Raw genomic sequence first — 23,546 nt, 5'->3', positions numbered from 1 at the left:
GGTGAGAACCTTTACCACTTACTCTCTTTCCAGAAGAATGCTCGACCATGCCTTCGCCTCCACACCACCTAGTAAACTCTAGAGACTGTTGTACGTGAAAATCCCAGGAGATCAGCAGTTACAGAAATACTCAAACCAGCCCGTCTGGCACCAACAATCATGCCACGGTCAAAATCACTGTGATCAAATTTTTTCCCCATTCTGACAGTTGATGTGAACATTAACTGAAGCTCCTGATCTGTATCTGCATGATTTTATGCATTACACTGCTGCCACATGATTGGCTGTTAGATAATAGCATGAATAAATAGGTGTACAGGTGTTCCTAATAAAGTGCTCAGTGAGTGTAATACAGATTTATAAAATAGATAGTTCTGATTACGCAAAACCCAGGGGTCGGATGCACCAGGCATGCGTAAGTTACAACTTAGACTAGTTATACTGTAAATGGACACTAAGTTACTATTCACGCACGTCTAAATATTTGAATTGAACCTCTATTAAACTTAGGCAAAACGTAACCCTACGTGTAAACTAAATATTTATGGAGGCCTCCGACCAGGAATATACAAAAGGAAACTGATTAAATTATATCAATATCTCATGTTTTGCATGACAGATTTGAATCCATTTACAACTGTACATATTTACAAGGGAGAATGTTGTCTTAACTTATTAGCGGCTCTTAAGCATGAAACTGATCTAAATGGTGCACTTTCCATGGCGTCCATTTTTCCAGTCTGTTGTATTATAATTATTTATTGTAACTTATTAATTTTACGTACAGTTCCTGAGTATTATTATTTACATATTTGCATGTACTATTTATTATATTTACTTATTTTTTATGTATCGTATTTCAATGGAAATGTAATTTATTACCACTGACAGTTGCACGAGTCAAAAAAAGGTTTGATCATCAAACAAACAAGATAAAAATGAAATGTGTGGCTTTTCAACACTTCTGTTTACAAATTTGATGCATGCTTATTGAAACAAAGATAAACGTCATATTATGCCACTAAACGTTGCTTTATGGAGAGCTTACAACATACTAAATCTTGCATTAAGAACTGGTGGAGTGACAAAATTAAGCACTGACTTATAGTTACCAAGCTATTTGTTTGAACTTTACAGGCCAACTTTAGTGAGACCTTATGCACAACTTTCCCCCATTCACCAAACTACTGTGTATATCCATTGTTGTCAGGGACTATATATTTTTGTGGAAAGATGGTGCTTAATAAATTTGCTTAATAAAATTACATTTTAATTAAAAAATTGTGTGATTAATAATAATAATAATATATATATATATATATATATATATATATATATATATATATATATATATATATATATACACTGTAGTAACTGTTACAGCATGAATACTCTCACTTATGAAAATAGTCATGGCTAATGGGTATTGCTGAGCACAAGGCTTGCATTTTTGTTATTTAAATAATGTATAAAAAAACTTTTCCCTCTCAGGTGCCTGTGTTACGGCCCATGGATCTGATGGTGGAGGCAACACCTCGCCGCATTTTTTCTAATGCACACACCTATCACATCAACTCTATCTCGGTCAACAGCGACAACGAGACATACATGTCGACAGATGACCTGAGAATAAACTTGTGGAACCTGGAAATCATGAACCGAAGCTTCAGTATCCTTTCACAATTACCCTCTCTTAAATATGAATGGTTTCATGTCAGAAAAATTTGGGGTCTGTATTTTTTTTGTCGTTGTATGATATATTAATTTAGCACAACACAGTCTTGTACCTCTTTTAGAAGTAACGATTCAGTTATTATAAAAGGGAAGGTTACGGCACTAAAATTGTATTGGGTGCATCATGTTTACTGGTGTTCACACATCTGAAAACAAATGTCAACAAAATTTTGTATTAATGTGTCAAGTCAGTTGAATTTTGTATTAATGTGCCAAATCTATACATTTACAAGTCCATATTATCTGTTTAGGCTAATGAACTTCAGGTCTTTTAATTGGTGGATACATTTATTAATTTAATTATTCATTATTAAAATGTTGTGTCTTTATCATACTGCTGTAGCTGATGAATTATACATTCAATTAGAAATGGGTCAAAATGGTCCAAGTTTATCTAGCTTTTCTTTTAGCTTTAATATATTTTTTGTGGTGGTATTTTAACCTCTTGAGAACCGAGCGTGACTGCTGTGTGCATTTTCCATTTCCCTTTTTGATTTGTAAAAATAAATAAATAAAATAATTCTTGACCAAATAGTTTTCCTAAAAATGTATGTCCACATATGTGGACAGTGGGACTAAGTTGTAAAATTAAAATAATACCAAGCTATAGAAATATATATATATATTTATTTTAATCAAATTGTTTATAGTGTTTCCAATAGTGTTGGTTATTCATGTTCATGAAAGCTATAGGATGCACCCTTGCTCTCTATTTAGCGAATGACTTAACCTCCAGTGTGATGTCTGTCTGCACTGGTATCAAAACAGTTCAAAATGCACCTTATTTTCATCCTAACTCCATATAAAGCCTCTGAAAGCAACATTTTCCAGCTTTTGAATGAACCCATTGATTCAAAATGTGATAAGTCACAGTAACTATAGTATTTCTAAATAAAATATGCACTAAAGTACACATTAATGTACATTGTGTTTATCAGCGTGGCATTTCATGATAAATCGCTCAAATTTAAAAAATGCCATATTGGATGAAACAAGAGACTCTCTTTTGACTAACAAGTTTCAATGTAAAAACTTAATGAGGTTTCTTACCAGATGTAGTTTTGTTGGCATTTCTCCCAAAGACAAGCTCGGCGGCATGTTTTTTTGTCACATGAAAGTTTGACCACTTACTGACAGCACAGAGTCTTCTTAAATGAGATCAGTTGGTTTAAATGAATTTAAATTATTGTGTATAGTGAAGCCAAAATACAACGTCCACGCATGTGTATGCGGGGTCGTACGAGGTTAAAGGGAATCAAATTTAGAGACACAAATTGGAAAGACAGCGTGTTGTTTTTTAACACTATAACCCTTTCTGAGAATTTGTGTCTCTAAATTAATTCCCTATGAAAGCACAGATTTCGTCAAAACAGCACTGTTTTAACAAATCCACTGCATTTAGTTTCAAGACAATAAAGCTGTTCACACAGGCAGAAAAAAATCCCCCAAAAATGTATCTGACTCAAATCCGTTTAAGATCACCAAATCAGTGCAAACCTCTTTTAAAATAATTCAGATATTAGCTTTAACCACCCATACCACAACGCAATAAGGTTGAATGTCTCACACGAATATGGGACACTTAAGCATTTTGAGCGCTTTAATACAGGACGGGGTCCTCTTCGGTATCCGACCCTTTTATGCTTCAATACGGGATGTTTCGCTACCCGTATGGGATAAAATATGGGACATCCGGCTAGAAAGGGACAGTTGTAAATCCTAGCAGCAATAAGCACTGCATATGCCACGTCTCCCGTTTTTTAAGCTGTTGTCTATGACAAATGTATTAATATTTGGATATTTCCCTCATGAAAAGCATCCATTGCTAAACACTCAAGCATGGTGAACATATACACATGTTTGCATCGTTACTATGACAACTAATGTGGACGTGCTAGCAAAAGCTACTGCAGTCTAAACAGAAAAAAAAAAATCAGATCTGTCTACATATAACCTGCAGTTTAAATAGTCAGTCTAAAAAATCAGATTTAAGAAAAAAAATTGGATTTTTCCTGCAGTGTTAACAAAGCCTAACTGTCAGACTCAAATGTGTCTGGTTGTTAAAATTGTTGGTGTATGTGCACATGCACATACACTTTCTTACTGTTTTTCAGTGTCTTGTGCCATGAGCATTGTGTTTTTAAGTCGATGCATCGAGTTAAAATAGTTAAAAATCTTTTAGTCTAATTGCTGGGTTTTTGAAATTATGTAGATTTGCACATTCCTAAAAGCAATAAGCCGTTTTGGGTCATGCCTAACAACACCCCTTAACAATGAACTGAACACTGAAATGCATGGCCACCTACAGCTTGTTGCTTTGTCATAAGTTACTTTGCACTCAGACACAATAAATACTGACATGCTTCTGTTACTAAGCTAAGAACAAAAGGATTCTCCTAAACCAGCGATCAAACAAAACCAATAAACCACCAGCAGACTGTCTTAGCTGACACTTAATTCTGACAGATAACACCTTTTGTGTTGTACATTACGCCCTTTATCAAGTATCCGCCACTAATCTTGACCCTTGCCTAGCTCTCCCGAAGGTAAATAGTGTCTGGCTTACTCAGGCACGCGTCCCTATCGATCATTACTGATTTCTGTTTGCAAGGACCCTGCAGAGATGAGATGAGAATCTCTGTGGACAACCAGTATGGATGGTTAGTGGCTAGTGCCGCTCAGGGGACATGGAGAGAAGACAAAGATTGTTATTAACCAAAACTCACATTGTAAACATATGATCCTCACTATGTCGTGATGAATAACTTGTCACTGCCCAATACCAACAAATTTATATGATGCTATTTTTATTGCTTCTTGAGCTCTTTTATAAGGTTTTTCTGATATGAGCAGGTAGTGCAGTGTAGTGTAGTGTAGCAAAATATCAAATACTCCTGGGAGAAATTTTCTCAGTTACGGTTTCTCAGTTGCGGATTTACCTTTTTGTAAGCCGGTTTTATGTGGTCTTTTGGGAAATGTAGAAGACATTCCTTTTGCTTTATCCACTATATAGTCTCACATAGCCAGGCTTTTGACTATCAGCATAATGTCTGGTTCACTATGCAGCCATTTCTGGCCACTAAAGGCCACGGTATACTTCCATTTTTCTGCTTGCTGATAAGTCTCGTGCAGTGTGGGTGACGCAAATTTTGTCATCAGAACAGTCCGCACAGACTGTCTGCGTGCAGCCCTGCTTTTTTTAACAACCCTCATCTGTGTTGTTTGTATATATACTTGCAGTTGACTACTAAAGAGTATCACAAAGCAGTTGTAGAATGTGTGTAGACTTTGTAGTCTCAGTCTGTCTCAGTCTAATTCAGTCTGTCCAAAAGTAATAAGTACTGATTAGTATATCATATAAGCTGAATATACAGTTCTGCTTGTGGATATCCAGTTTACTTGCTTCTAAGTGCCTCAAAGAAACAAGATATTTATTAAAAGGGATTTGAAGGTTTATGAATATTCTTGGAATTCATTGTTCATTTCAGTGTTAATTTTCACAATTTTTTATTTTTATTAAATGTAGTTTAAATTTAGTAGAGCTGTCAATCTTAATGCATGTGATTAATTTACAACGTTTTAACACTTATTTTTTTTCTTAATCGTGATTAACGCATTTACCGTTATTAAACCATAAACCAGCATATACACTGGTTGGAGCAGGGCAGAACATTTGCAATGTGTCTGCCCTGAGTCATTACACTGACGCAAACACCACAACACACACATAACAGCCGTGTCAGTGATCAAATGACGGGGAAAGGGCCTCTTAATGCTATTTATTGTACAAAACAAGCCCAGATGGGACTTGTTATAGAAATCGAGTACACTGGTGAGCAAAAACATTATGACCACCTGCCTAATATGCTTTAAGTACTCCGCGTACTGCCAAAACACAACCGTCCCGACAAGGCATGGACTCTACAAGACCCCTGAAGGTGTCCTGTTGTATCTGTCACCAAGACATCAGCAGCAGATCATTGCTGTAAATTGCAAAGTGGAGCAGCCATGTATCAGACTTGTTGGTCCAGCACATCCCACAGATGTTCAATTGGATTGAGATCTGGGGAATTTGGAGGCCAGGGCAACACCTTGAACTCTTTATTATGATCCTCAAACCATTCCTGAACAATATGTGCAGTGTGTCAGGGTGCATTATCCTACTGCCACTGCCATCAGGGAATACCACTGCCATGAAGGGGTGTACCTGGTCTCCAACAATGTTTAGGTAGGTGGTACGTCAAATTGACATCCACATGAATGGCCAGACCCAGGGTTTCCCAGCAGAACATTGCCCAGAGCACAGGGATTAAAGTTCTCCGTCGCTACGATGGATTTCTGTCAATAGAGGGTATGAACTGACATCACTTTCCCACCGGAACACGCCCCCTCAGTCGGACTGAGTGGCAAAACATCCTGCAACATTGCTGCCTTTAGTATGGGAAACTGCGAAAACAGGAGTAAAACAAACAATGATCTGCTTAAATTAAAGGCAGTTGGACTCAACAGTGATCCTTACAACTTACCAAAGAACCAGTGGTCCATGGACATTAACATGTGGCCAGGAATCGGGTTTCCTGACATTTATATGTACCTGATATGGTTTCACCGCCAAAAAGCAGAAAAAGTGAAAAGCACTCTAGAGACTTTTGCACAAGAATTGCTCTTTTTGTTCTTTAATGGTGGTGCTGTTAGATTTGTTTGTTTTTTTTTTCTGTCAAGTGTTAAGAGGTTCACCATCATTTAAATTTTCTGTGACTTGTGCCACAGTAGACCTTCTGTCGGTTCGGATCAGACGGGATAGCCTTCGTTGCCCTCGTGCATCGATTAGCTTAACACCCTGTCGCCAGTTTGTGGTTTGTCCCTCCTCGGACCACTGTCGGTAGGTACTCACCACTGCTGACCGGGAGCACCCCACAAGCCTTGCATTTCAGAGATGCTCTGACCAAGTTGTCTGGCCATAACAATTTGTCCCTTGACAAAGTCGCCCAGGTCTTTACTCCTGCCCATTTCTCCTGCATTCAACACGTTGACTACGAGAACTGATTGTTCGCTTATCATCTAATCTACCCAGACATAGACATGTGGCCTTGTTAGGAGACTGCACTGCTCCTGTGAGTGGTCATAATATTTTGGCTCATCAGTGTACTTTGCAGCCTCTGTAAGGTGCAATTTAATCACAGAAGCATGTCAAGTCTAAACTATCACCAAAATGCAGAATGAGACGTTGTTTGCAAGTGCTTTTCATGTGGAGTTCAAAGTGGTGCTTGACGCTAGTGTTGATGCCCTGACACAAATCATGAATGCAGCTTCACGATTGCTGTAGTGATTACAATGAATATGCAACCTAAGGTTGCAACCTAACCTAACAATCCAATCTTTAACCAAGTATTCAAATATTTTGAAAAATGTATAAACTGCTTACAATTATTTAAATTAAATAAAAATGTGCTGGTTGGATTACAATGTGCAAGACAAAGAAGAACATTGTGACTAAGACAAAGAATGCCGTGACCATTGAACAACAATGTATAATGGTCTATTCACGTGAGGAGCTCCTTCAGTGCCAGAGTCAAGCGGTTGCATGTCCGAGGGAGATTCCGGTGGAGTTAAGAATACGGAGAAGAGAAACTCGTTCCGGCGCGTTGGTGAGGAAAAGGAAGATGGATAGGAGGTGGAGATACAAGCCGTGTCTTCCTGTACAGTTTGCCTATCAGGCTGATATTGTTGTGGAGGATGCTATTATTTACATGATTCACAGGGCTTACACACATCTGGAGAGGCTACAAAGTATTGTGAGGATAATGTTTTTTGACTTCTCAAGTGCTTTTAACACAGTCCAGCCACTCCGGTTGACTGAGAAGCTCTCTGCGATGCAGGTAGATCAGGACATTGTGGCATGGATTATAGACTACTTTCCCAACAGGCCGCAGTATGTCAGGTTGAAAGGCTGCTTGTCAGATGTGGTGACGTGCAATACTGGTGTATCGCAGGGAACTGTATTGTCACCATTCTTATTCACTCTCTACACCGCTGATTTCAGTTTTGTTTCGGGAAAGTGTCACTTACAGAAGTTCACAGATGACTCCTCCATTGTCTGCTGTATTACAGATAAGGATGAGGAGTATAGAGATCTGATTGAGACCTTTATTGGATGGTGCGAAAGTAATCATCTTCAGCTCAACATTGGGAAAACCAGGGAGCTGGTGGTGGACTTTCGACATAGTAAGAGGCCCCTCATTCCTGTTGCCATAAGAGGGAGTGGAGATAGTGGATTCAAGGTGAGGAAGGCAAGCTCTGTGGTGGGGATAGAACTGGACAGTGTAGAGGAGGTGATTGAAAAGAGGATGAGAAGAAAGCTAGAAGCTGTTGTGGCCAATCCATCACATCCTCTTTATGCTGAGCTTAGGCAGATCAAGAGCAAGTTTTGTCACAGATTTATCCAGCCACATGCTTCAAAATGCTTGGGGTGGTCTTTTGTGCCATCAGCTATAAGACTCTATAATGCCACAGTACCCAGTATCTCCTCTCACTCCACTGATTTGAGTTGCAGTACCACACACCACTATTCATAGAAATTGTTATTCTAAAGGATATGTATGTAATTTAGTAATTGGAAGTAGCGGAGTGTATAAAATATTGAGTACTTGCACAGGTATATATTCTTATTATTGTTCTTTTATTGTTATAGTTTTATATTATTTATCTCATATTTTGATTTTACATTTGTATAGGTATTTATGGAAATGTTTTATCCATTCTGTTATCTGCTCATACTTATGCTGCTGCTGTGTCAAACAAAATTTCTCCTATGGGGGATCAATAGAGATACATACATACAAACATGTATCAAACATATTAAAGTTGAATATGTAAAATTAAACAATATGAGAAAACTCCAGAAAACCCGATCTCCTGAAATAATAGCATATAATGAATATACTGAAGTAGTAGCTACTTTGTAGAAGTTACACCATTGTAATTCCTTGTTTTTAGACAGTTTAAGATATTGGTTTACGGAGTGTGTTTTTACGGAAACAACGTATTCACAATTTAAGTTACTAATTCTGACTAGTGTGTCAGTTCATTTGTTCATTCACTTTATTGTCTGTGCAGATGTAAATTGTAGTATTACGTTTATGTTGTAGAAATAGCTGATGCGTTTGAGTGAGGTAATTATCCCTTTTGTAAAGTAAATTGGTCATGTGTTTAGCTCTTTTACCTCACGAAGCTCAAACAAAGACATTTTTGAACCATTACATGTTTTAATTAAAACCGTGTAACTATCATCATCATTGATTTTGTCAATGAACATTTTTGACAGTAATTTCGTTTATGAGATTAACACTGGTTCATCTGTCTTAATTTTACTTAATTTGCCATGTTAAGTATGTGAAATGTTGGACTGTGTTGTGGTTCCTTCACCATGCTTACTCAGATATTGTGGACATTAAGCCTACCAATATGGAAGAACTGACTGAGGTGATCACGGCAGCCGAGTTTCACCCCAACCAGTGCAACACTTTTGTCTATAGTAGCAGTAAGGGCTCCATAAGATTGTGCGACATGAGAGCCTACGCACTCTGTGACAACCACTCGAAATGTGAGTTCAACTTAAGCTCTAACTCTTTTGGTGGATTTTTGATTAATATCTGCTGTACATTTAGTTTGTCAACAGACAAGCTGTGCGAGTGATTGCAAATATTACATATATTTCTCAAACAGAGTTCTCGTTCTAAACAGATGAACTCTCAAGACCCAGACAATACCAGACTCTCTAAAACCTCTTAGATCACTTGTCCCCAACCCTGTTCCTGGAGGCCCCCTAACATTTTGTATACCTCCCTAATCAAACACACCTGATTCAACTCATCAGCTCGGTAGTGGAGACTTCAAGACCTGAATTGGGTGTGTCAGAAAAGGGAAATATATATATTTTTTTCATAATGTGCAGTGTTGGGGGGCCACCAGAAACAGGGTTGGGAATCACTGTCATAGACCCAGAAAATACTAGGCCTTTTAAGATCTGGACCAATACTAGAAAATTCATGACCCAGATCCTAACCAAGACCTGTTGGTCCAACAACCAATCTAACTAAAATGCATTTGTTTCAACATCTGAGCTACTTTGTACAGTGGCTAAATAGCCATTAAGGGCCATGCGATTTTTGTGAAATCATCTGCAATAGTGAAGATACTATGCCGACCTGTGATTGAGATAATTATTACCTTTAGCATGCTGGAAATAGACAGTGGCCAATACCCAGATCTACACAAAGACTAAGTTTTCAAAGCCAGATTAAGACCAAGTAATGAGACCCAGTCCAAGGACAACTTTGTGTGGTCTAATGACCAATTCCACAAGATAATGAAGCCAAATCTGCTCCCAAAATATTGCTTGTATATTAATGTCTTCTTGTTTCCCTCTGTCAGTATTTGAGGAACCAGAAGACCCCAGTAATCGCTCCTTCTTCTCAGAGATCATCTCTTCCATCTCAGATGTGAGGTTCAGCCACAGCGGACGCTACTTGATGACTCGTGACTACCTCACAGTGAAGGTGTGGGATGTCAACATGGAGAACAAACCTCTTGAAACTTACCAGGTACCAAGATGCAGTTGAGATGTTGTCCTTTGAAATGTTTTTAGGTATTACCAAAAAACCTTCATTGCAGATCTACAAACATTTGGCTCACTATATGACAGCACTTAGCTAAAAGCCACAAGGTGAACCATATTGACCATTAAGCATTGTGATGATCCAACAAAACTGCCACTCCATACATTTTGCAGTCATTACTGCAAAATATGTCTTTAGTTTCGAAGACATATTTTGTGTTTGATAGAATTCAGTGATGGAAATGACCGCTGATGGTAATGACATTTTTACAATTTATGAAATAACATTGGACTGCTTTGTCTTGCTAAAGGCTAATTTCATAGCTATCATTTTATATTATACACACAATTAAACAATATTTTCACACTTTTTGCATAATTTGGAAAAAATAACATTTTGATTGGAAATGGTGCCTAAAAACAATATTCTGCCTGCAGGTGCAGTTTACCTGGATTTTTTTGTTTTTTTCAAACATCATTATCTCATATTTCATCTCAAGCATGCTCTTCACTCACAATTGTCCTCTTGGTTGATAAGTATTAGGGATGCACCGTTGAATCGCCTACAGATATTTATCAGCCAGTTAATGACCAAATTAAAACCATCGGCATATCCGTTATGAGCATGAAAACACTGATATGAAAAACCAATGGTTTATTTATAATTAATTAGTAACACATCTAATTTAAACTGTTTGAAATGCACAATCCAGAAATAATAATAGCCACAATATGTAGAAGGGTTAGCACACCTAAGAACATGTAATATTAAATTTGTATTCTCTTGTTTTCATGTTAATGTGGAAAATCTGACAAGACAGTTGTTAAAGCAGCACTTGCCTTTAAGCTACATGATGAGGGAAATCATCCAAAATGCTTTGAAACGAGCATATTTTGACTTCTGAGACTTCTGTAAAATAACCATTAATACTGCATGATTGAATTAATATTGAAATCACAATATGGCCTTGCACGATTACTACAATTTGAAAAGCTGCGTTTTAAAATATAGTCTGCATTTAGCGCTTCAGTCAGGGCTTCAGTCTGCACTGTGTGAGTAGGCGGCGCCCTCTAGCGGTCCAGGCGGCATTATCTTTTATCCATTATACCACTATAATACAGAATTGAAAAGGTGGTTTTGTTCCTTTAGTTAGAACTTTTTTTTTTGGCCATAGAATTGCCCAAGAACAGAAAGCTGAGGCTGCAAAGGGCACAAGCTCACCAAAACTGGACAGTTAAAGACTGGAAAAACATAGCCTGGTCTGATGAATCTTGATTTCTGCTGAGGTACACAGATAGGCTTACTGCAGCCTCAGCTTTCTTTTCTTGGCTGACAGAAGTGAAAGCCGACGTGGTCTTCTGCGGTTGTAGCCCATTCGCCTCAAGATTCAATGTGTTGTGCATTCTGAGATGCTATTCTGCTCACTACAATTGTACAGAGTGGCTATCTGAGTTACCGTTGCCTTTCTGTCAGCTCAAACCAGTCTGGCCATTCTCCGTTGACCCCACTCATCAACAAGGCATTTCCGTCCACAGAACTGCCGCTCACGGAAGGATTTTTTGTTTTTGGCACCATTCTGAGTCAACTCTAGAGACTGTTGTGTGTGAAAATCCCAGGAGATCAGCAGTTACAGAAATACTCAAACCAGCCCATCTGGCACCAACAATCATGCCACGGTCCAAATCACTGAGATCACATTTTTTCCCCAATCTCATGGTTGGTGTGAACATTAACTGAAGCTCCTGACCCGTATCTGCATGATTTTATGCAATGCACTGCTGCCACACGATTGGCTGAATAGATAATTGCATGAATAAGTGGTGTACAGGTGTACCTAATAAAGTGGTCGGAAGTGTAGATCCACACAAGTAGGTTTTATTGTCATTGTCAAATAATGCACAGGACTCGGATTAGTGAGTGTATTGTGAACTTGGAGTTATTGAACCTCTGTGCCTGTTTCTGTCTTTTACAGGTCCATGACTACCTTAGAAGTAAACTCTGCTCTCTGTACGAGAACGACTGCATCTTCGACAAATTTGAATGTGTCTGGAATGGGATGGACAGGTCTGTGAAAATCATTCGATCACCAGATTTTGCAATATTTTGAGACTGACTACCAGTTCTTATTTTATAGCTTCTTGCAACTAATTGTCGTATTCTTTTCCCATTAGTGTCCTAATGACAGGCTCTTACAACAATTTCTTTCGTATGTTCGATCGAAACACTAAACGGGATGTGACGTTGGAGGCCTCGCGGGAGAACAGCAAACCCAGAGCCATCCTCAAACCACGCAAGGTTTGCATTGGCGGCAAACGGCGCAAAGACGAGATCAGTGTGGACAGCCTGGACTTCAGCAAGAAGATCCTTCACACGGCTTGGCACCCCAATGAGAACATTATCGCCGTTGCTGCCACTAACAACCTCTATATATTTCAGGACAAGGTCAACTAGCATGTAGCATGGAAGTCTCAAGTAATCACAATGACAAAAAGGGAATGACTGTGTGTTGGTTAGACTCACTAGTAGTGGAGACTTGGGCTTCAAGAGAGGAACATCTAGATGAGCTTCGCCTTTTACTGCAGACTGTTGGTACTGTACTAACAAAACGTAAAACTTGAAAGTTTACTGCAAACCACGGACAATGACACTAGCTTTTGGACTGCTTCAGTTTTTGATCTAATTTTCTCCCTTGCTGTAGATTTTGTTGGGGATGTACAGCAATAAAGGGAGGATTGTTTTACCTTCTATTTTACTAAAGGCCCTTTCGCATGACTCGTGTCAGGGTGATGCGTCACTTTGACCTCTACATGTATATTGTTTCAGAAAGCGCCACAGAAGTGTGTTGCTTGGCAACACAAATGCGTGAAGCATTAACAGTGAAAGCAGTGGAGATGTATTTGAGCTTAGAACTAAAAACATCTGCCAATTACGTCAAAACATCGCTGAAAGAAAAAAGTACATTTTTTCTCTGAATTTCATAATATGCATTTGACGGTGTATCTAGATACCCACAGGAACTTGTTTTGATTTTTGCAGCTATGTAATATGCAAATTGTTTTGTAATCATTTGATGCACTTCAAAACATCAGTGTTCAAGTTGAAATAGTTTTGAGTCGTTACAACATTTGACCAATGCACAATGTGAGTCATGTGAAAGGGTCTAAAAGGGATAGTTCACCCAAAATGGAAAATTCTGTCATCATTAACTCATTTAAGGGCGAGTAAATGACAATTTTCATTTTGGGGTTTAACTATCTATCCCTTTAAGGTAGTGTGAGGATATGTTTCTACTGAAATGGTTTTCAGCTTATGTCCTCTTGATTTGAGTCTTGGCAGGATTGAGGATGCCAATGGCTTATAGAATTTGTTCCATCAACCTTTCAGCTTCATTTCAGTTCTCATTTTACTTCATGATGGTGCATGCATCATTTCAAAACCCAACTATGGTTGATTGATGCAACAAACAAAAGGGATGTTGTAAAACTGAAGTCAAACAATGTAGCAACGTCCTGTTTTTGTTCTAATTTTATAAAGAAATGGAGAAAAAAGTAATAAAAATCAAGAGGAACAAATTGTGTATTCTTTTCATTTCATTGACAGAAAACTACAAGAACAGACAATTGCTAAAAAACAAAAAAGGTTGCATTTATTTCCAGTAAACACACATACAGAAATATAGCAACATGTCCAAATCAAACCACTTTAAGAAACATTTCATATACACGTACTGGATGGTACACGACTTGATTGACTCTTACCTGCATTGTCCTGTTGTATTAGCAGCCTACTTTAATTGATACTTCAAATAATTTCCACAAGAGGCTGCAGTACCAAGCATGACAGATGTACAAATGCATTTAATTAAACCTGTAAATTCAAAGATTGATTTCAAAGGAATAGTTCACTCCAAAATGAAACCCTCATATTGCTCCAAACCCGTATGACTTTCTTTGCGGAACACAAATGCAGAATGACAGCATTGGTCACCATTCACTTTCACTGTATGGAAAAAAACTGCAATGAAAGTGAATGGTGACAGAGGTTGTCAGCCCCTAACATTCTCCTTCTGTGTTCTATGGAGGAAAGAACATAATACAGGGTTGGAATTAATTTAGTTTACAATGTTTTGGTGAACTATTCCTTTAACAATTTGCCTAGTGCTAGCCTACAACTAGAGGGCATACAGGCCATCTTCTCACACAGTTTGAGTAGATAACACAGACGTTTCGAAGTTACATGATGTCTTTAACACTGTGCTATGATGAATGCAGAGCCGACTCATGCTAAAGTCCTTTGATGTGCAGTAGTACCTCACTTCGTGGAGCGGCGGGTGGGTTCTGAGGCCGTTGGGGGCGGTGGGGGTCCCCGGCGGTCCAGGTCCTCAATATAGAACATAATGAGTTTGCGGCGTTCCTCGGGAACACACTCGAGGACCAAATAACGTTTATCATTCTGTAGGATTTTCTCAATATCCTTCAGGTGTTGGTCTGACTCCTGCATGAACTTCCGTGATCTATAGAGAGATTGAGAAAAATAAACCAACAATTGTTAACTAACCAACAGGTTAATCTTGAGATACTAAAGGGATAGATCATCATTTACTCAACCTCATGTTGTTCCATTCCTGTATGACTTTAGTTTGTCCATGGAACACAAAAGGAGATGCAAGGCAGAAGGTTAGCCTCGTTCACCATTCACTTTGTATGGAAAAAAGGGAATGGTGACTGAGGCTAACATTCTGCTTTTTGTGTTCCACTGAAGAAAGACGTAGATGTTTGGAAAAACATGAGAGAATAAAAGGGGACCATTTTAATTTTTGGTTGAACAGTTGCCTTAACCCTTTAAGCTCTAAAGGTGTTTTTAAAGATTTTCTGTTTCAGTAAAATGTTTTTTTTTTTTTAAAAAAAAACAAACAAAAAAAAAAAACACAAGGAGGGTCAAGTGTTTGTATCATTGTAAAGAAAACTTTAAAAAAAATTTTTTATTGATATAGATTAGGATAAATTCTGAGACTCTGACATAATTACACATGCAAACACAACAATGACTGCATAGCATGCAGACATGATTTTAGTAATCAGATTGCAGAGAATGAGTTTCATTATGTGCCATTGGAGTCATCACTGAGTCTGTGTCATGTACTTGGCGCCATATCCTGGTGGCCATATGTACATGTCTCTTTGCCTAAATATGAATGATTTTTGCACCAATCTGAACCCAATCTGATTGGTTTAGCATTCCATCCATGACGCCAAAGCATGGCATGTTTTCAGCCAGATTGTGCTTCATTTCAGTTACCTAATGATCTATGCATAAATGTTGAAGACATATAATTAGCTATTACTCACTATATTTTTGTCTGTGAGTAAAACAAATAGGCTGGTTGTATTCTACTCTTTGAGAGCTTTCCAACAACATATGATACATGGCTATTTGATCAGTTTGATATTTTACCTATTACAATAATATTTACATTGGAATTTTTCATAAATTATCAAATAGAACATCTGATTTGTCTGCAAATTTCAAAGCACTTGTTTAGTTTTGGTCATAATGCCTACATGCATTGTAAAGTGTAGTTTGTGTTGGTCAAGACAGTAGTTATTAATATTTTGACATTTTTTTCCCCACAAGAAAAATATTAATTTTAGTAGACCCATCCGAGCTTAAAGGGTTAAGAACATCATGTAAAACATAAGTAACGTGAATACCTGTATGTGATGAATTTTGTTTCTTTCAGTAGAGTTCTAAAGTCAGCTTTGGCTGTAATGTATTTGTCCTTTATGTAATCTTCAAATTCCCGTTGTTTTTTCTAGAAGGTGAGAGAAAAACAGAAGTCAAATACAGCCACAATATGCATAAACAAATTGAGAATCCAAACAACTCCACTCACTCTATCGCTGCCAGAGAACTTGATGCAGCGTGGGTCTTCTTTGATAATCTTCTTCACCTCTTTCCACGTGGTGGTCAGAGTGATCTACCGTTAAACAGTGACATCATGAGAACATGGTCAATTCATATACAACTAATATTACAGCTGACATTTAATGCATAACTGAGATTTGACATTTGTATTCCTGTGCAGAGTTCAAAATTAACACTTACAAGGAGAGTAAAAATTGACAAATAAAATGCTTACTAAAAGGTACGGTCACATTTACCTTTGCAAAACTAATTTCCGCAGGCAAAATACAGTGATCTCAATGTGAATCTGCACGATCATGAATTTTGCACAATGGACTTCCATTGGCAAATAACTTCTTGCAGTTCAAGTTTGGTTAACTGACAGGTGAATTTGCCATGCTGACACATAGGAAGTTCCTTGGTTTGACAGTGACCTCTGTGTGGGTGGCACTTCGTACACAGCTTCACTGAATATTCACAATGGACAAGGATATCATTTTAGCAGCAGGTTTCTTTTCAACGTCACTAAGGATGTGCCAGGGTAGTCGACTAATCGACTAACAACTGAACAGTTGATTAGTGGGGTCGACTACTAACATTAATATTTTAGTGGTGGTGGTTTTAATGGGAGACTCAATTCTCAAATTAACTGCGAGACGCAACTTCTTGGGTAGCAATTTTCTGTAATTGCTTTCTGTGCTTAATAGTGAATAACAGTCAGCTGTCATTTGTGAGGTGTTGTGGCTGCTTAAATAAATAGTTACAATAAAAAAAAAGGTTTATACTGCTTGATGTCATGAACTAGATGGGTAGCTGCAATATTATCTTTCAGTTATGCGCTTTTGAATGTGCAGCGAGGATCGACCTGAAGCACTCCGGTTACACTGAAGCATGTCATTCAGGATACACAAGCAGTTTTGTGCTGCTCTGTTTTGGAGCCTTTCTTGTGTCTTTTTTTTCTTTTATAGTTTTTTGCAATAAGATGCTATAGTTATTTAGCCTATTTATTCATTGATTATACATTAATTACCATGTTGAAGTGCTGCACTTTGCATCCATATGACCCTCAAAAAGGAGCCTGATTGGAGTAACATTAACGTAACGGAGCCTATTTATACATTATCCTTTACACTGACAAGTCGTTCAAACAACTGACTGACTAGTCAGTTATGAAAATTAGCAGTTTTGCACATATCTAAACATCTCTGTCCTAGAGTTTAAAGTGCAGCATTGAAAAGAGGCTGCTTGGCTATTCGTTTTTTGCTGGTTTCTCATACGCTCAACATCCGCCCACGTCTTCTTCGCTGGCGGAATTTCGCAATGTAAATGCACCTTAAAATGTGATCCAATCAAAAGACAAATGGTTTACCTAAAAAAAATAACAGTGATTGCTATGCACAATCTAACAACTTTTACATGGAAAAATGCTTAATTGTCATGAGGGCAATTAAAAAAAAAAATAATATTGGTGAAATATAAACCATTCAGCCACAATATTAAAACCACCTGTCTAATATTGTGTAGGTCCCCCTCGTGCCGCCAAAATAGCACCAACCCGCATCTCAGAATAGCATTCAGAGATGATATTCTTCTCACCACAATTGTACAGAGTGGTTATCTGAGTTACCGTAGACTTTGTCAGTTCGAACCAGTCTGGCCATTCTCTGTTGACCTCTCTCATCAACCAGGTGTTTCTGTCCACAGAACTGCCCCTCACTGGATGTTTTTTATTTTTGGCACCATTCGGAGTAAATTCTAGAGACTGTTGTGTGTGAAATGATTTTATGCAATGCACTGCTGCCACACGATTGGCTGATTAGATAATCACATGGATGATTGTTTGAGGGCTGGATTGAGTATTTCTGTAACTGCTGATCTCCTGGGATTTTCACACACAACAGTCTCTAGAATTTACTCAGAATGGAGCCAAAAACAAAAAACATCCAGTGAGCTTCAGTTCTGTGGACAGAAATGCCTTGTTGATGAGAGACGTCAACAGAGAATAGCCAGACTGGTTCAAACTGACAAAGTCTACAGTAACTCAGATAACCACTCTGTACAATTGTGGTGAGAAAACCAGAATCTCAGAATGCTATTCTGAGATGCAGGTTGGCACTGTTTTGGCGGCACGAAGGGGACCTACACAATATTAGGCAGGTGGTTTTAATGTTGTGGCTGATCGGTGTAAAACGTCAATGGGCAATAATTTTTTTTTCTCAATTCACTGGCCGTATTGGAGAGGTAAAGCCACAATTGAACTAAATTCTTTGTGTCCTTTAGTGCATATATTCCATTTTTTTTTTTTTTTAAGGCTCTTATTGGGCATAATAAGAAACACTGAGACATACTAAATTATTCAAATTCAGGGATGCAAACTCATGAGGTGAAAAAGTGGAGAAAGTCATAGCAGGTGTTCCAAGGGTGTATTTTCAGTTAATTTTTTGAATTTAAAGATTTTAAGTGTTTAACTTAAAGCTGAAGTATGTAATTGTTTAAGTGTTAAAATACTTTCTTCTGTCCCAGCTAATTATGCAAAGACAACTATAAGTAAGCCATTTATAGGTCAATTTTCTTGAAAACGGTAAACACTGTTGCTGTGACACTATTAAAATTCCTGTTTGTTTTGAACGGCCCACTTAGACCTGCCCCAACAACATTATTCAACCAATGGCATGCGTTGGAGGCGGGACTATCTGACCGTGAACTACAGCAGTTGAGGTGTGTATTCGGAAAGCTGTTTTGAAAATATTGTTTATTTTTTGTAATTCCATTCAGTGGCACTAATGTCCCAGAAATTACATACATTAGTTTTAAAGTACTAATTTAAGCAATTTTATAAGTAAAATGCAAATTAGCTTAAAAAAGGGGACTTTAGCCAAAAGGTGAGTAGTTTGCATTCCTGCAAATTGCAATTACACAATATAACCCATGTTAATATTTTTGGGCTGTAATGCAGCCCTGTCTCACCATAGAGGTCTCATCTAATAGCTGCCTGAAATGTTCTTTCTTTCTCTTGGTAAGAGCCTCCACATGCTCCTCAAATAATTTCTCCTTCTCATGTCGCTCCAGCAGAGAGGACGACTCCCACCGGTGGTCTTTACGCAGATTGCGCCTTGTTTCAGACCAGGAAGCATCGGTTGACCTTACCTACGTGCAAACAGACACAACATTAATGGACAAAAAACAGAACAGAACAGGTGTAGAAAGTATAGAGAAATTATACACCAGTGATATTATTATAATAAGTACTGTGCCAAAATGTTTCTCAAGTCAAAGTATCTAGCCAAAAACATACTTGTAAGTTAGAAGTATTTAAGTGTTTGAAATTGACAAATGTATTAAAGTGTAACAAACCATTTTTTTAATCAACTATCTGAGATGCCTCATCACAAAAACAAATGATCATAGATAAGGCCAATTAAACTGGATTTAATTGAAAGTGCTAAGACAAAAGATTTAACCCAAGATGACCAGTGAAATATGTACTGTGTATAGAGTAAAAAATATGATTTTTATGTACAAGTACTATTCAGTTTTAAAGGTGCTCAAATACAACCCCCCCCCCAAATTAAATGTACTAATGAAATAACCCCTAGAAAAAAAATGTCAGCTTTGTTCACAACATGAAGCAGAAACCTTTGCCCCAGTCAAAAGGAGTGAGCAACACTGACCATATCAGACATGAGAGCTCTGAAGTGCTGTATGGCCTCCTCTCGTTTGTGCTGCTCTCTCTCTCTGTCGATCTCTTTGGTCTGTTCAGATCGTGCTCTCTGAACCTCCCGCTCTCTCTCCCTCAAACTGGCCTCGATACGAGCCTGTCTCTCCAGCTCCTTCTCCTTCTCAGAGTCCACACTCTAAACAACACAGACATGTTTGATAATGATAACTGAACATTGTACAAGACAACATTAAACGTCCACAATGTGACATACTTTATCCTTTTAGGACTACGATTGCATCATGGATGTTAAGCTATTTTTATTAATATTATTTTCCCCACCCATGCAGCCTTGGTTACATCAGCAGAAAAGTAATTACACTTTGATAAAAGATTAAGATTGTTTTCTTTAGAATACATTATTCATTAAATGCAGGGGAAATTATGAAGTTAATAAAATCAATTTTGTGTCTTTAAAGTGATAGTTCAGCCAAAAATGAAAATTCTCTCATTTTCTCACCCTCAAGCCATCCCAGATGTGTATGACTTTCATTCTTCTGCAGAACACAAAGATTTTTAGAAGAATATCTCAGCTCTGTAGGTCCATACAATGCAATTAAATGGTGACCAGAACTTTGAAGCTACAAGAAGCATATAAAGGTAGCATAAAACTTATCCATACGACTTCAGTGGTTAAATCTACAGTACTGTGCAAAAGTCTTAGGCACATAAGATGTTTCACAAAAGCATTTGTCTTAAGATGGTTATTTATATCTTCAGCTATAGTGTGTCAACAGGAAATATAAATTTTAGACTCCCAAACATGACATTTGCAAATAGAAAAGATTAGAAGAACAGGGAGCCCTGCAACAGATGTCATGGCCCCCACCAAGCCCCCCACTGAACATCGTGTCAGTCTGGGATTACACGAAGAGACAGAAGTAATTGAGACAGCCTACATAGACAGAAGAACTGTGGGGAATTCTCCAAGAAGCTTGGAACATCCTATCTGCCAACAACCAAGAAAAACTGTGTCCAGGTGTACCTAGGAGAATTGGTGCTGTTTTAAAGGCAAAGGTGGTCACACCAAATATTGATTTAGATTTTTTATGTTTAATGGACTTTGTATGACATTAAGTGATAAATGAAAACTATTTATGGTATTATTTTTCACAAGTGCCTAAAACTTTTGCACAGTACTCTATGTCTTCAGAAGCAATATGGTAGGTGTGGGTGAGATTAACAGATAAATATTGAAGTCCTTTTTTACTATAAATCTCCACTGAAGTCGTATGGATAATTTTTATGCTACCTTTATATACTTCTTGTAGCTTCAAAGTTCTGGTCACCATTTACTTGCATTGTATGGACCTACAGAGCTGAGATATTCTTCTAAAAATCTTTGTGTTCAGTAGAAGAAAGAAATTCATACACATCTGGGATGGCATGAGGGTGAGAAAATGAGAGAATTTGTATTTTTGGGTGAACTATCCCAACAGCACACAGAATAACTAAACATCCTTCTTACCTTTGACTGCTTCTCCACATATTGTTTGTACAGTTCTTCTCTAGCAGTTGAGCTCTCCACGGCTTTGTAGCGCTGGTCTGTCTCCAGCTTGTCCTTCACTTTGCTCCAGCGCTGAGAAATGTCCACATGGTGGTCTGACAGTAAATCAAAGAAGTCCTGTTTCACCTGCGGCCAGAAATAGGGATTTTGAGGGAATTTAAATCAAGTTGTCAGAGCTTAATAAATGGTGCCAGGCCATTTCCATCAAGTGAAACCTACATATAAGAGTTAGGAAGCTAAACCAGGTAGAAATGCATCATTCGGTGATGTGCATTGTCTTGGACAATGTTTTGATTATGTGCTTCTGGCAGATTTTAGAAATCATTGAGGCTTTATAAAGTTCAACAACATCTTAGACAGGTCTAGTATCATGTTGAGTGACACTGTAAGCAAGGGCATTTCAAGAGTGCTGATGTATTATAAGCCTTCAGTCTGTGCACTGCTCTGTGGCAAACAACAGCTGATCCTGCTTTGGCCTCTTTTGGAACTATCTACATAAACAGACAAAATAGCTGCCCATTTTGTGTCTAAAATTTACAGTTACTCGATATTAACTTGCTATTAGCGAGCTATTAACGTGTTGTTGTACTGAGTATCAGCATAGCTGTGATTGCAATCGTCGTGTGATAGTCAAATATCAATTCCACTTTTCATGTGTTTGGTATTTTGTGCCTCATGATGAGTCAATATGCTGTATGCCTTTTTTTTTTTTTTTTTTTTTCAACTTTAGGATAAACACTTCTGGATTAGAAACACCACAATCCAGCACCAATCACCAGACTTTTTTTTTTTTTTTTACCAGAAAAAATACACAAACGGTCATTTCTGTGTGGTTGTGGGAGGCTGGTAACAGACCTTATCTACTTTGTTCTTAGAGTCTTCTTTGTCCTTCTTTCTCCAAGCAATCATAAACTCTGTGAACATAGCCTCTCTGTCTTTCATCTTCTCAATGGCCTTGAATCGAGGATCCTTAGCGTGTTTTGCTGCAAACTCACTGAACGTAGTCCTACAAGTTGAAAGGAAAGTTAAATATGCGTAAACTTGTAATATCTATCTGCCTAGACAATCTAAATCCAGTTTACAATACAAGTCTTACTACAGACCTAATGTTGAGTTTGGCATCTTCCATCATCTTCCTAAAGTCATCTTTAGCCTGCATGAGTTTATTCTTCTTCTCCTTCCTCTCCTCTTCAGCACGAGTCTTCACATACTGATCAAACACCTGCTCAGACGAATGGAGACAAGTTAACATAGCTGTCCACTTCCAACCATGAATTGTAGGCTATAAAAAAAAAATCTCTTATTCAAAGCTTCTACAAACCACCAAGACCCAAGTACTTGTACCTGTTTCCTCTCTTTGGGGTTGAGCAGCAGGTATCGAGGGTCAAACACAATCTTGTGGAGCTCCTTGTCCCAGGTGGAGAAAGCTGAAACCTGCAGGTATGAAGTGTACAGAGGGATGATTTACCAGGGAACAGTTTATTCTATAAAAGTTAAAACACCTTTAACAGCATACAATTAATTCAACGCTTCATTTATCTTTTAATACAAACTTAAGGCTCCAATTTGCAGGAATAAAATGAGAAACAATTGAAATCTCTATCACGTCATGCAGGATATTTAAGGTTTAAGAAAATCCCATAACCCATTGAAATTATGAAAGAAATTACTATCAACTAGTAATACACTAACGGGTCATTCCGTGTCAACTCAACCAGATGTCCCAGGCTCAAAATTTTTACTGGTGAAAGAAATACATAAATGGATTTTGAAATCCAAAATGTAACTGCGTAATCCATTATTCTGAAGAGAGGGTCAAAATGACAATTTTCGCCTATAATTTTAGCAAAACTACAGGGTAAAAACATAACCTCAGAAAGGTGGCAGTGTCGTTATTTTATTTTTACAGAGATAGGCAGGTCTATTACTGAAATCAGTTGACTTCAGCATCCCTTCTTGCATTATATGCCAATGGCAAGAGTCCAAAAATAATTTTTTGTGATGTTTTTCCAAGGTTTTCCAGAAGTATTACAGATATCTTAATATCCTTTTAGATTGTGGTTCA

The 23,546-nt window shown here is 37.9% G+C and overlaps 2 protein-coding genes across 7 annotated transcripts in view; one reads left to right on the top strand and one right to left on the bottom strand.

The window, feature by feature from the left end:
* LOC127428838 (serine/threonine-protein phosphatase 2A 55 kDa regulatory subunit B beta isoform-like) overlaps positions 1 to 13,932 on the top strand; it is a 132,749-nt gene extending 118,817 nt beyond the window's left edge. For 3 of the 4 annotated variants that reach the window (XM_051677473.1, XM_051677472.1, XM_051677476.1), the window contains exons 5-9: positions 1,492 to 1,669; positions 9,173 to 9,337; positions 10,168 to 10,337; positions 12,325 to 12,416; positions 12,524 to 13,932. In XM_051677473.1, coding sequence (XP_051533433.1) covers positions 1,492 to 1,669; positions 9,173 to 9,337; positions 10,168 to 10,337; positions 12,325 to 12,416; positions 12,524 to 12,803 — 885 coding nt within the window. In that variant the 3' untranslated portion in view covers positions 12,804 to 13,932. The remainder of the gene's footprint in view (positions 1 to 1,491; positions 1,670 to 9,172; positions 9,338 to 10,167; positions 10,338 to 12,324; positions 12,417 to 12,523) is intronic. The other variant, XM_051677474.1, reaches the window with a different exon arrangement.
* A 44-nt stretch (positions 13,933 to 13,976) lies between these two features.
* Positions 13,977 to 23,546, bottom strand: part of LOC127428827 (transcription elongation regulator 1-like) — a 32,518-nt gene continuing 22,948 nt past the window's right edge. For all 3 annotated transcript variants that reach the window (XM_051677444.1, XM_051677446.1, XM_051677445.1), the window contains 9 exons: positions 22,826 to 22,915; positions 22,585 to 22,703; positions 22,337 to 22,487; positions 21,443 to 21,607; positions 19,928 to 20,110; positions 19,224 to 19,403; positions 16,246 to 16,329; positions 16,064 to 16,164; positions 13,977 to 14,865 (listed from right to left, as the gene is read on the bottom strand). In XM_051677444.1, the coding sequence (XP_051533404.1) occupies positions 14,664 to 14,865; positions 16,064 to 16,164; positions 16,246 to 16,329; positions 19,224 to 19,403; positions 19,928 to 20,110; positions 21,443 to 21,607; positions 22,337 to 22,487; positions 22,585 to 22,703; positions 22,826 to 22,915 (1,275 nt within the window). In that variant the 3' untranslated portion in view covers positions 13,977 to 14,663. The remainder of the gene's footprint in view (positions 14,866 to 16,063; positions 16,165 to 16,245; positions 16,330 to 19,223; positions 19,404 to 19,927; positions 20,111 to 21,442; positions 21,608 to 22,336; positions 22,488 to 22,584; positions 22,704 to 22,825; positions 22,916 to 23,546) is intronic.

This window comes from Myxocyprinus asiaticus, chromosome 38 (genome assembly GCF_019703515.2).
Source record: "Myxocyprinus asiaticus isolate MX2 ecotype Aquarium Trade chromosome 38, UBuf_Myxa_2, whole genome shotgun sequence".
NCBI lineage: Eukaryota > Metazoa > Chordata > Actinopteri > Cypriniformes > Catostomidae > Myxocyprinus > Myxocyprinus asiaticus.
This window is presented reverse-complemented; position numbering and strand designations above follow the sequence as displayed.